The sequence below is a fragment of the Gadus morhua genome, chromosome 3, assembly GCF_902167405.1.
Source record: "Gadus morhua chromosome 3, gadMor3.0, whole genome shotgun sequence".
NCBI lineage: Eukaryota > Metazoa > Chordata > Actinopteri > Gadiformes > Gadidae > Gadus > Gadus morhua.
The window spans coordinates 16,272,686-16,287,426 of NC_044050.1; the positions used below are offsets into that span (position 1 = coordinate 16,272,686).

Consider the following 14,741-nt stretch of genomic DNA (forward strand, 5'->3'; position numbering starts at 1 on the left):
GTGGGTCAATCTTTCCCAAGTCAGCTGATGGTCATCTGCCTCGGGGCTTGAGGGAACCTCAGATTGCCCTATTGAGTCGTAGCGTAGTGAAGTAGTGTCTCACGATAGGGCTCATGATCTCGGTGTGTTGCCGTTGCTATTATTATTATTTATTTTTTACGAATAATCAGAGCAGATGTCCTTAGTCCCAGTGTGTGTGTGTGTGTGTTAAGGTCCCTTCAGGCACTTATTTACTCATGACTTTATTATTTCTCTCAGCACAAGTTAGCATGAAGGATTAAGATTTATACGCAAGAGGTTCTGCTTCATTTATTTGGGGTTACAAACAGCTTTGTTTTGAGATTTTGTTTGCTGTGTTGTGGTATTGGCGTTGCATATTAAGAACAGAGCCACCAATAATCTCCTGTATTTCATATCAAACAGAATTTGTCGTGACAGAAAACTAAAAAATCATGTTCTGGATGACCGTAATCCTAAATGGTTTTATAGCTGCAAAATACCATTTATATAAAATAAGATCCATACACCAAATCCATTCTTCGACTTAAAGGTCTACAGACTATGTGTGGTTATCCCAAACAACTGATGAAATAAATTACAGTTCCGGTTGTGAGATGCAAATAGTAATTGGGTTTGGAGTTAAGTAGTTGACTAAATAGAATATAACAAAATACAACTCTCCTTCTACCAAGGGGCCTTGAATGTCCTCTTATAACAACTATAGCTATAATACTCCATGCTGCATTCCTTTTATTCCTTTCTTATTAATAGCTTATTCAGTATTAGTTCTGTATAAGGTATAGTTTGATTACTTCAGATATTTGGAGGATTCCCCACTTTACAACAGAAACTAAATGTATTAATATTATAATCAGGTGGCAGTTGAAATGGTTTCCATTGAATGATTTCCATATGTATTCCTTCTATCCTTAAACATTGGCAGGGTTGGGATTCAGTAGACTATGAGAAAAATATATGGAATGGGTTCAAATCGGCAGTCATAGACAGTGAATAAAGACATCTTTCTGCCACATTCAGTTAACCTCTTCAACATCTGTTATGATAAAATGAAATGCACCAAATGACCAAAGTGGTACACGAATAAAATAACAATCAGATACAATACAATTATTAGGTATCTCTACATTGCCCCAAAACACATTGATTAGCACTGTCTCAGCACTTATTAAAGTTTAACAGAGGGCACACTCACCTACAGTTTCTGCACAGACCTCGCTTTTGAAAAACAACAAAATAAGCATGTATCATTTCAATACAACGGGCCAACTTGCCTTTAAACAAACAATTGTCGCTGTTAATGTTCTATATTTTGTATGTTGATTTTAATGTGCGGTCAGAAAGCAGTGTTGTCACAACATTTTGAGAATACGCTGTCGACAGCGGTATAAATATGTTTCCCCAGGGAGATCAATACTGTTAGATGTGGCATGTCCAGATGCCAACAACCTAATAACTCACTTTATACACTTCATTACACAACCAATACCACTTGTCTGACTTTGAAAACGATTTACAAATACATTAACAATTAGCAATAAGAAACCTTCACAAACATTCATTTAAAACCAGCTGCAACGTTTAAAACAAACTGCCAAGACAATGGGCATGTTTCAGCCTCTAGTTCAGCGGAGTCGAGTTGTATAAAAATAACATAATTGAATATTTTTGTGATTATTAGAAAAGGTTTTGAATGGTAGACACAACATGACACCTGTGGGCTGTCATAATTGACCTCGGTATAGCTTCCACTGCAGTAGTCTGGCACAGACAACATATCATCTTTCTATAAACCATCCCATCTCCTGTCACACAATTAGCCACATAATTACCCTGCTGGCACTGTAAACCATATATATATTTTATATCAGCACTATAATCTTTCCTACTGGCAAGCTCTGGAGAATCTCAGGTGACAAGATTCTGTGGATGCAGCCTCCACATGCTAAAGAGCACAACGAAACAGGTCTGCTAAGTGGTTACATATACGATACATCTGATCGCAGAGGTGGATCGTGTTGCCCCCCCCCCCCCCCCCCCCCCCCCCCCCCACTCCATCACCATCATTGTTTTTATCATTAGCACTTAATCTTAACTTTTTAAAACCAACCGAGCTACCTCAAGGCTCAGGGTATTGTTTTGGACGATGTGATGACAAAGGTGTAGCAGAGGGATTCAATTCCACATGAACTTAACGCCGTTATGCTTTGAAGAATGGCGATTCTGGGAAATGTTTTGAGCTCTATTTACTTGGACGGACGAGGACATTTTCCTGCTCACCGTGGCCTTTGGGAAATTCTGTTTTCTTTGTTTTTTTTTCTTTGACTTTTTCCAACCACAGCATTTCCCTTTCACTCTCTCGTGGATGAGTTTCAAGCCCGGGCCCATTTGATCCACATGGTGAGCATCGCAAGCGAGAACAAATGTCATCAATGTGCATCACATCTGTGCCCAAACAACACCCTGGGGATACCATTGTGTGGCATATCTTTGCCCCATTCATTCAACCTAGTGTTCACTGTTGGCGAAACCACATGGCCAATGGGCCCTCACAAATGCAAGCTCTGATAAACTGCTGCTTGATATTAAGAGTTCATCGTTCGCCATGTTGTATTAGTCAAGTAAATTTGAATATCTCCACCAAAATAAGCAGTGCATTCCCCAACGTTGCTGTTGTCTTTGAGTGTACCAACTGCCTTTAGCCTTTTCTATATTCAATACGGCTTTATAACAAGCCGACCCCGTCAGGCAAAAGACCTCCTTCAAGATTAAAGGGAGATTGTAGCTGCACTTGTCATTCTTAATAACGCAATGGCTTTGCCTGTTAGCTCTTTATTAGTAGTTCGGTAACCTAGAGTCATGTCCTCAAAAGTCATGTCCCCGTAAGCCCTGTCCCCATATGTCATCTACCCATATTCTGTGTCCTTGTGGTATTACTTTTTTGAACCTTTGGCATTTCGTCTTATTTGTCAGGTATACGATGGGCTGCAGTCCAATGGCAGGGATTTTTAACACCTAATCTGTTTTCTGTGGGGGTGGGTTGGAGGTGTACCACCTGGTACCCATTACAACCACATACTGTATTTCTCCAGACCACAGAGAGACACATAAGAAAAAGATACATGCACGTACAGGCTCACACATACACGAGGCATACAGGCACATACGCTGCAGTAGTTTAATAAACAAGCATCTATAAACATACCAATGCACACACAAACACAGACACACGCACACACATACACATAAATCCACACACACACGCACACACACACACACACACACACACACACACACACACACACACACACACACACACACACACACACACACACACACACACACACACATAACACACACACACAAATAGATTGAGTCGCTGAGTGAGCTTGCGTGGCTTGAGTCGTCCTGTCAAAGTGTGTTGGTAGAACTATATTAGAGTCTTCAATATGGATCGTATTTCTAACTGGAGCTAGCAGGCCATTTTTTATCTCATATCTTTCGTTCCTTTTGCTCTTCTGAAGGACTTGTTGTCAGCAACACATTCTTTGAGATCAGTGGTGTTGCTTGAAACAACGGAAACCCGGGGCGAAAAGGCTGGTGTAAACAGGAGCTCAAAACGCCCCCGCCTCATTTTTCCAACTTTTATCTCGTAATATAAACAGTGTTGAAAGTGTGTTGCATTCTGGGATTGATTTGTGGCTAGAGTAAACATATAAATCACTGAATGATTGTCAGGATGAGTTAAGGTTGAGGGGGCAATGTGTGGAAGGCGCTATTCTATCTGGGATAATATGTGTTTGTAAAGCATGAAACTCCTCTTCCTACCCTTGAGCGGACTGGTAACCATCAAATGGGAATACAATTACAACAAAAATGTCGAAGGACAGAAAAACACATAGAAAGGTCCAATAAATATTTACTCCTCAACGTCTGGGCTTGTTCGACATATGCGTTGCTGGGGTGTTCCATGGTAGTCCGTATATAAGAAGGCAGATGTAGGATGTTGAACTTCTAAATCAGCACCAGTAGGACCCAGCTCAAGCAGCTGACAGTGATAATATAGTGGACGTACTTTGCCATATGCCATATGATAAGTTAAGCTACACATGTCTGGGAGATGAGATTGTGGTGCTTGGAAATACACCAGCACGATGTCTGAACAAATGAGATCTGCTGTCCTTTAAGTTGACCCAAACCGTCTTTGAACCTTTCCTTCCTCATGAAACCAAGAACACTCTTATGGATGTTTACTTGTTCTGTTATAAACTGACAAATGACTTCCTTGCGCCAGTAGGACTGGATATCATTCAGTTGAAAGAGAACAGAATTATTTTTACTTATACAACTTATTCACAATCTCTGCAGGTTTGGTCCAAAGTATTTCAGACATGTCTCTCACACCACCACCATCTGTCATCAGTCTCTCCCCAGGAATTGCCGTAGCGAGAATGTTTCCCAGGCCTGAAGGCGTACGTCGCTGCCTCGGTCATGTCTGAACGTCGGCCCGGAGGGTGACGAGAACATAACGTTTTTTGCCTGTCTGGGATCGGCAGGGTTTCTGCGGCCGGTGGCCAGATTAGTGTGAAGGCGTTGCTTCCTCTGTGAGAGAGCGGTCTGTTAAGTAAGCTAATGTGGACCTCAAACGCCCCAGCTCAGCTGGTTTCCTTTCCTTTAGCTCGAGATTCCTGGACATTGAGCGATCGATGAACTGTTTTCGTGACATTGAGGTCTGAGTCTTAGGAATGCCGACTCATCGGATTCCAGAACATTCTGTCCACACCACAGACATGATTATTGCAGTCCCAGCTGTCCACAGACTCTGGTTAATTAAGATAACTTTAAAATGAAGAGCGGACAGTTACTTATGCTTGCGGTTGGTAGGTTCACCCCTGGAATCTTGGCAGATTGTGTAAAGTATCCTCTGTCCCTCATCCTTTCCTGTCATAAGAACTCATGTCTCCAAAATAGTGTGTGAGCAATATCACAGCTGAATGAGTATTTTAGTCCCTACTAATACAATAACTTCTTTCTATCAGAGTCTTTAACTTCATTTTGTTGGACTTTAAACCTGAATACATCAACAATACAAATGGTATAAGATCAGTTTCTGCTAAGGGCCTGGACAAGACAGCTCTTGAGTTGGCACACAGGCCACAGCGAGATGCAGAAAATCTTTCAGGAAATTACAGAGATAGAAACTGGCGCTTGAAGTCCTCAGACGGATCTATGACTTTCTTGTGCGCCAACATCACACGTTTGGGTACAATGGTGCATTGTGAGACCGTCATTTAATCCCGCTGTGCATGGAACCCTGGTGATCACCTTGGGGTGATGTCATCACAGCTGCTGGTGGGAGTAACAAACACCTACAGAGGGCAGAGTGGATGAAGGGTCAGATTGCTTCTGAGGAATCGTGAGTCAAATGGGGGAAGAAAGAGATTTAATTAAAGTATAATTCAATTAATCCAAATTAGACTTGGATTAAGACTGGCCTTGAGCAGTTTGCGATACAGCATAGTTAGTTAAAGACGACGCAAAAAGAAGATACTTATAGCATGGTGTCATGGGATTAAGTTGAGGAAAAGAAACCAAATTCAAATTGGATTAAAAAATAATATTAACCGTCAAAGGATCAACCAGAGACTTGCACGTAGTCTACATTTACTGTTCTTTTTCGACCTGAATTCATTTTGGTTGTGTTTGAACTCTCCATCGTAATAACGTATGTTATTTTGAATATAGTATTTAGTATGCATAGTATATGATCATTGGCATTTAAATGGCATCAAACTGTGGGAAACCAGACATGAATGTTTGATCTACCCAGTGTCAAAACACTATAGAGGCGGCATGTGTAAAAGGATTATGCAGGACGCAGACAGAAAAGTATACACTTGTGAAACGGCTGAAAAATTACACAGAAATGATTGTGGGCATTTTTAAGTCAGCAGTTTAACAGTCCAAGTGCTGAGGACAGTGATAGGTCCACGCCAGACACGGCGTCCATGCCACCAGTCACATTGCATGTGGCTGGCTTCAATTAAAACGCCATTACTGTCAGCTCCGATCAGGGCTGCTCTTAGGGATCACCGCAACAGCAATTAAGCATACATTTATCTGTGCTGTCCAAGCGCTGTTTAACTCCAAGCACACTTTTACTACACAACACCGCAGATGGGATTATCTAATTTGATGGTTTACTGTATTTATTCTGTGGAATATTTGAAGCAGGGGTAGGAGGAGGGGAAGGGGGGGAGAGAGCGGCGAAAAGAAATTGCAAGTGATCATGGGAATATGGTATTTATAGACTTTATTGGTTAGACACGTCATAAATCTCAATTTTGGGGAGCTGGCCACAGTCTGTCGGGCGCGGGATCTGCTGCGTGGCGCTCTGCTGGAATGTGTATTCTACCTAGAGCCCTTTAAAACAGCCTGGCGGTTGCTAGAGCGCCACACACACTTACCTTTGGGTTGAGTCACACGGGCACTTTTACATTTCATATGCATTTCAGCTTCTACTTTGGCTGAAGGACAACCAAAAGCATGTGATCCTCCTACCGTATAGAGGTGAATAACAAACATAGCCTCGGAGTGTGCTTGTGAGAGTGTGTGTGTCTGTTTGTGTCTGTGTGTGTACGTTCCTTAGTGTGTGTGTGTGTGTGTGTGTGTGTGTGTGTGTGTGTGTGTGTGTGTGTGTGTGTGTGTGTGTGTGTGTGTGTGTGTGTGTGTGTGTGTGTGTGTGTGTGTGTGTGTGCATGTATGAGTTATTTACAAAATGCTAGCATAAATCCATAACTTAATAGAACCAAAAAACACTATAGACAATCTACATTTACTAATGCTCATTTACAATTGACAAGCACATTCATGAATGAGACATCAATGGGGAATGCACCCCACCGCCCCTCCTTCCCTATCGAGTGTCCACAATGAAACTTCAGTGTGAGACGATCCCATCCTTAAAGAAGACGTTAGAAGGCACTAAAACACTGCGACCAGTGATAGATGTCTCTGTACGCACGGCCCCAAGGCGAGAGAGAGAGAGAGAGAGAGAGAGAGGGAGAGAGAGAGAGAGAGAGAGAGAGAGAGAGAGAGAGAGAGAGAGAGAGAGAGAGAGAGAGAGAGAGAGAGAGAGAGAGAGAGAGAGAGAGGGGGAGAGAGAGAGGGAGAGAGAGAGAGAGAGAGAGAGAGAGAGAGAGAGAGAGAGAGAGAGAGAGAGAGAGAGAGAGAGAGAGAGAGAGAGAGAGAGAGAGAGATAGAGAGAGTGGGACGGGGGGGACGGGCATCATTTGATTTAGAGCTGTGGATGGCCTTCTGGGGGCCCTTGATTACCAGAGCTTTGCGCAACGCTTTCATGTGGTAAGCGATTCGAAAAAAAAAACAAGGGTCACTGTTATCATTTAAATAATCGGAGTCACTTAAAAGGAGTAACAGCGCGCATTCCTGCCGCTCCGTCTCAAAGTCCCCACTCTTTCGGAAATGGCCTAATCCATCTTGTTGGAGAAAGGAGCGGAGGATAGGAACAATTATCTCCCAAAGCAACATCTTCTGTTTAAGTAGAGCATTACAGCTCCGTTCTTTGTAAAGGAAAGAAAAAAACCTGAGAAACACAGGGGGCTTAACTTCCTGGACCGGGAATGTGCCTTCTTTGTATGAGGCTGGGAGTTGTGAAACTGTAGTGGAGTTTTGATTAAAGTGGTCCTGCTAATGATCCACATCGGAGCAGGGGAGACGCGTGGGGAGAACGGACACAACCACGCAATGTTGTAACAATAAACCTCTACGTCCGCTGACGGAGACATGTGGCTTTGAGGAACTTCTTTGTCGTACATTTCTATGCAAACAAGCCATTATGTTAAGTTTTTACATCAAAGCATGTTTTTTTATGTATGAATTTATTTAAAAATGAGAATACCATGAAATAATATATTAATAGTGATAGTTATAAAAATTACTTCTTCTGGCTGTTTCAGTCAATTATTTGACTGTATTGTTGATGCCTGTTATACTAATGAACAATACCTACTTAATAAATTGGTTATAACTAATGACCCTAACCTTAACCCTTACTATATACCAATGTCCAATAACTACTTAATGAATGAGTTGTACATATACTAATGACTTACTATTCTAATGACCAAGACCTATTTATGGAATGAGTTGTACTTATACTAATGAGTTACTAGAATAATGACTAAAGAACTCCCAACTGAATCAGTTATACTTATACTAATGACTTACTATAATTATGACTAAGTCATTCTTATGGAACACATTCCCTAAATCAACATTCCTCATCTATGGCGTTTGTGAGTAGTGTGCGTATGGTCAGACCGCAATGCCACTCTGTCGTCGGCAATTAAGTTCCCGACAGCCGACAACGATGATTAAATGAATGAAATGGTAACTCTTGTGGAAATCCAAAGGGGGTTTTGCTGCCTGTCGGCCCAACTATACTTCATCCTGGCCCAGCAGGCCATCCGACTGACCGATGAGCCGGCTCCTGGCTCCCAGCTGTAGGCGGATGAAGGCGGCCCTGGACTACACAGGGAAGAGGTGAACTGGCCCGGTGGATCATGTGTAGGGAAGCATCGCTCTTCGGCGTCGGAGCTCGGCCCACACGCGTGTGAACCGCACCACATGACACATCAAAGACTGGAACACACCAGACATTTTCCCTGGGCTTGGCTGCTTCACGCCTGGGTGATTTATTGGCGTCGTGCTGGGAGATCAGCCATGGGGGCCTAACACTGAACACATATACTGTAACCCCCATTACCGAGCCTGTGTTCTACTGTTAACCCCCTGAATCAAAGCAGGAGTCCTGGGGGTGCGGGGATTGATGTATCGGTGTGTGTGTGTGTGTGTGTCTAGGGGTCAAATCTGGAGTTGATGTTTATGTTGGAAGCGTGGGCTCCGTTGATAGGAATTCATGTCTATGGATCAAGGTACGGACATTTTTGGGTTGCGATATGTAATACCTCCACGCTTAGCCCAGAATGGATCTCCAGAATTCCTCCTGTTTTGACTGTGGGTTATTTACTGTGGACGTCATGATAACAATAAAGGTGATTTACTATGTCTCTACTATGCCCTTTGTCTTATGTCTTAATGTAGTTTGTAGACGATATGCTGGCTGTAATGTGTGGAAGGGCACGGTGCCACTACTAAATATCACATGTGATTTAAAATTGGTTCTTACTTGCCATAGGCATTCATGTTAGCCTTATTATCTGTCTAAAGATGTTTGGTTTACTTAGAAATGGTGTGAAAAAATGGAAGAGAGAGGGAGAGCGGGAGAGTGAGAGAGACCTGATGGAAAACATTTGACATGATAGTTCAGTTACAAAATATGTCCAGGTCGTTTGATCTTCCCTTAAATCTGAAGAAAATGGTATTTGCCTTGATAGGACTTTAACTACCACTATTTTAAAACAGATTGGAGAAGTAACGCACATTTTCCATCCATCTCTTTTATAAGAATGGCTTTATAAACGCAGCACAAACTGTTGCAGTTTCACAACAAGGGGTCTAAATGTCCTAACCTTTCTTGGACCCCTGGCACCAAATAGGAAAAAACGTTTCCAACATTACCTTTGTCCAAACCAAATGAAGCCCGCAGAGACCTTCAACAAGGTTCCTGCATACGATTATCCTCTCATTTGATCAAAACTACAGTTGCCCGCCAACGTGATATATCGGTTGGGATAATCCATGATGGACAAATACAAAACATTGGGACTCCGCAAAGGTTAAAGGATTATGGATTTATTCATTATTTTACCTCCACTTCCCGTTTGGCTTACATGATATTTACAATGTCATTCATATTTCAGTTGACATGGTTCCCTTGGCCCCAATCACTTGCAAAAGCACATTGACAAGCGAAGAAAGATATAACTCAACTTTATGCGTCATTATAATGTCGTTAATAATAATAATAATAATAATAGTGTAAGTGGCCACATTTTACTAGGCAGAGATTTTTTCAACATTAAATCAGCCTTCACTTCATTATCTAAATATGCCTTTTCTGGATTCTTTGTATTTTTTTCCATCCACGCAAAGGATAGAACAAAACTGATTTAAGAGTGTTTTGATTGAATTCAATGGTTTCGAAAGGAATCCAGGACTTACATCTGCTTCCATGACTTTTGGAGTTTTTTTTAAACCTGGACCACCCTGAGAAAACCATTTGGGAGGAAATAAAGTCAAGACCCAAGAGAAGACTAGCAAGGGCTGGGAGGTTAAGGAGGAAAGGTCTATGACCATCCTAAGAGTGTGAAACCTTTACTTCATTAAGATTCATATATCTAAGTCTCCATCATATTGACTTCACGTGATTTCTGCAGAATGTGGTTTAATCATTGCACTGGCTAACTTTTCAACCAGAAAAACACCAGTATTATTATATTGTATTATATTGTATTGTATTGTATTGTATTGTATTGTATTGTATTGCATTGTATTGTATTGTATTATAATGTCTAGTATTGTATTGTATTGAATTGTATCGTATTGTATCATATTGTATTGTCTAGTATTGTATTGTGTTGTATAGCCTTTTGTATTGCGTTGAAGTGAATGGCATTGTCTTGTTGTAAATCTATATCTCAGAGCGGAAGAGCAGAAGTTCTTCCCGTAGCATATGCTACCACCTAGCATATGCTTTAAAGAAACTAACTAACTTTCTGATGATGACAATCATCGGGGGAGTGCAGTTGTGGGTACATCATTGTGCAAGCCCCCGGTGATCCAACCTCTAAATAGTATCACCTTTAGGTGTGGACAATGGCATCAAACAAGTCCAATACTTCCTCTCGCTGCCCAGTTTAGTTAGTCGTCTATTGTCTCCAACAATGGATCTTGACACTTTGAATTGGAGCCTGTGATGGATAGCTTTTGAGGTCAAAAGCTCTGACTGCTATATTGATTTCATCCTTTAGCCCGGCCAGCTTTTCTTCCTGAATAGACATGGCTTGGTGGTGGGAGTCACAGCGACCTTGTGGGAAAGGGTGTTCTAAGAAGTGATGGGGCTGGCCTGCTTATCACAGGACCTTGTTTTAAATCCGACATGTCACTCACTATAACCTCCAGTGTTCTTACATTAAAGCAAAATCGATTTTTGACTATGAATTAACGTATGACTCCTCGATGCATTCATGTGTGGCTGAAATATACTGTAGTGATGTGTAGTTAGGCCAACACTAGTAGCTACCATAGCCTAAACAGACATCTGTTCAGTTGTACAGACATGACAGTCAGTTTAGTTGTACCTTTTTTAATAGGTCTACATGTACAGGCTTGTCTGTATAAACAGCTTCTAAACGGGGTTTGTATAGAAATAAACAATATAAATACTGTTTTTCATGATGAAGAGGAAGGACCAAGGTTCCAAACTAAAAGTGCTCCCATAACATATCCTGCATGGGGGGTGTCATTCATGCAGAGCATAACAACTGTTAACAGATTAAGACTAAAGATAAAACACTGTTAACACCGTTTAGACATCCATCTATTGGGAATTAACTGGGGTCGAAAATTCGAAGTCTAATAATCGTTTCACCAAACCATTCCATGTATATGATCATGGATGCAAATCACCCTCAAATTTCTCCATCTACCTTTGTTAATTTGATATGCCCTTGGTTCTATAAAACACGTTCTGTGTTAATACCAGTCAATAAACCATGCGTAGTTGGTAACGCTCTGTGACTACTTGCTCAAGCACCAAAAGAAAAAGAAAAAATACCCCCAAAAATCCGAAACAATAAAATATCTCTATATATAAAACGAATTTAGTTCCCAATTAATCCACGCAGTGTAGACCTTTATAGTTTATAGTCCCCCTCTCACAGACCCCTGGAGCCGGTGTGCTGCACGGTGCTCGCTGCAGCACACAGATCGGGTTCAGTCTTTGTCAGTGTGAATGGGGGCGGAGGAAGCGAAGCCATTAGAATCCTATAAAAAGAAAGTATCCGACATCACAAAGTATCAAGCTCCATCACCACAAGCACCTAGGCCAGATACGGACCGCTGGAAACCACTTTGCAAAAATCTATCCTAACCGTCAGTCCATCATCCAATTTATTTTTCTTTAATTTATATTTTTTTCAACGGAAACAGCTAGGATAATTTCTTAACCGTCGACGGTACTTTCAGAAAAGTATTATTATATCCATGGCAGTCTTGGGTTTATTTAATTAATTTACCAAAACCATCGAAGTTGAAAAACTTTTCAGCCAACCGGTAAACTTTTACGCATGGACGCTGCGAGAACGCGCACCGCTCCGAGATCGTCGGTGCTCGTAAAGTGAGCGCTGAGGTGTGCTCCTTGAACCTTTCCTACCTTCTCGGCACTCCACGTCTTTTTGAAGGATGCTCGCTTTCCCTCGGAGTAGATGGTGGTGGTTTGTACTGGCGCTCCTCGTGGCCACGGTGCGGACGGGGACGTCCCAGAGACCAGAAGCGCGCTCCAAGGCCAACTCCATCAGGTCGGCGTTGTTGGAAGAGGCGCACCCCACGCCGGGGACCAACCACACCGGGACCCTTCACAGCGCAGGGATCCCCAAGAAGCACAACGTCCTCACACAGGTACATTATCATGCGCAATGGGTCAGAACTTTTTGTAGTGTTGTTATGACGTTTCACGCAAATATATCAGGTTAAGCAGCGTTTTATTTCTCTGAATGTAAGGGTATGTTAGTGCACTGCATTGGATATGGATGACAGTTGTTTGTTATGATAAATAGATCACGCCTTCAATCGGATGAACTCCGTCCTACTGGATCGCTTGTGTCGTTTTGAAATGTGGGGAGCATTTTTTAAATGCGGCTTACCCAATTCCGTATGACCAAGTATAACTGCATAATGTATCCAGAGAATAACTATTCCCCACGTGTGAGTCGTTAAGGGGTCGGACGGTATCAATCAGGGCCCTAATTGGCTCTCAGACGTCGCGGCCCCGACGTGTGGGACCGAGGTTTCAAGAAACCATGTTATGGCAGCAGAAATGTGAGAAAACGTTAAGACTCCGGGTAATTCTCTGTCTGGTTCTTGATGTATTAAAGTGGCACAGACGCTTGTGGGATTAGGAGCCTTTGCTCAGGGGCAACAAGGATTCAAACCGGCCACTTAATAGACGCTCTAACACTTTCCATGCTGTTAAAACACTTGGTTCGATTAGGGCGGCCGCGAAAATGCTGTGGAAAAAATTGAAAACATAAATTATGCTATTATTCTGGCAATTGTAGGTGTAGGTCTACCTCGATCCAAGTGGGCTTATTATTTTAAGACCTATCGAAATATCCTCCACATTTAACATTTGTTAAGATTCCTTAGGCCTATATAAAATATTGCACATTCATTTGGTTGTTCAAAAGTTTAATTCTTGAAATTCTGTTAAACTGTCAAGTAACTTAACTAACCCAATTTTAGACTGGAGAGATGATGCAATATATCCAACCAGACAATTTATGATATAAATCTAGACATTTGATATGTAGCCTATTTTAGTTATGGATCGATTAAGCTGATGGTGTTAAATCAATGCCCATTCTTTGATTGGATCCTCTTCGATCGACAGTAGATGGCACTGCCACGTTTTGTGTCTCTTATAATTTTCAAGCAATGCCACCACACTGTTTAATTAGCATGACCTTATCTTTCAAACAACATACATTTCTGCGGCCTTATAATCAAAAGTTTCAAATGTCATTTAACTGCAGGCTTTTTTCTTGTCTCAGGCTTTGGCGATAAAGTGTGTGCCAATATAACCGCAGGGCAGCTATCTCTCTAGTGTGGCTAGCAACAATCGTGGTGGACATCAGTGATGTGTGTGTGTGTGTGTGTGTGTGTGTGTGTGTGTGTGTGTGTGTGTGTGTGTGTGTGTGTGTGTGTGTGTGTGTGTGTGTGTGGTTTTGTGTGTGTGTGTATGTCTGTGCTTGTGTGTGTGTGTGTGTGTGTGTGTGTGTGTGTGTGTGTGATTGTGTGTGTGTGATTGTGTGTGTGATATCCTGCTCAGACAGACTGAATTATGGAAAAGCCTCTTTTTTTTACTCCTCTGAGTGAAGTCTGGAATCAGTCCAAGCCCAAAGCAAGCCAGCATGGCGCTGTTCTATCTAAACGTCTCTCCTTGCCTTTGCATTCATCTTGAGTGCTTTGGGAACGTGACCCAGGGGGCTATAACGTGTGCATTGTGAGACCACCCCACAGCCACTATCCTTAAATGTCATTATGCATTTCATCATTAGCACTTTTACTTGTGAAATGGTGTGTGTAAAAGAAGATTGGGAATAGATTATATTATAAGAATGTTAGCCTACTGTGGTGTGTGTGTGTGTGTGTGTGTGTGTGTGTGTGTGTGTGTGTGTGTGTGTGTGTGTGTGTGTGTGTGTGTGTGTGTGTGTGTTTGCGCGTGTGTGTGTGTGTGTGTGTGTGTGTGTGTGTGTGTGTGTGTGTGTGCGCGTGTGTGTGTGTGTGTGTGTGTGCATGCGTGCTTGCGTGCGTACGTGTGTTTGCTCTCACATATGTGTGTGTGTGTGTGTTTTTGTGTGGGCGAGCGCACACATGGATGTGTGTGTGTGTGTGTGTGTGTGTGTGTTTCGGTGTGTTTGTGAGTGTGTTTGTGTCTGTGCTTTGGCTGCCAGAATACTTTTCCAGAGCTATAAAAGTATGGGCCACAACTCTACCTTGGCCAGAGCTGTGGCCTGACTCTG

General features: G+C 42.1%; 1 protein-coding gene across 1 annotated transcript in view; it reads left to right on the forward strand.

Moving 5' to 3' along the window:
- Positions 1-11,621: 11,621 nt before the first annotated feature.
- dkk2 (dickkopf WNT signaling pathway inhibitor 2) overlaps positions 11,622-14,741 on the forward strand; it is a 13,096-nt gene continuing 9,976 nt past the window's right edge. Inside the window, exon 1 of the mRNA XM_030352638.1 lies at positions 11,622-12,618. Within this exon, the coding sequence (XP_030208498.1) occupies positions 12,403-12,618 (216 nt within the window). The 5' untranslated portion in view covers positions 11,622-12,402. The remainder of the gene's footprint in view (positions 12,619-14,741) is intronic.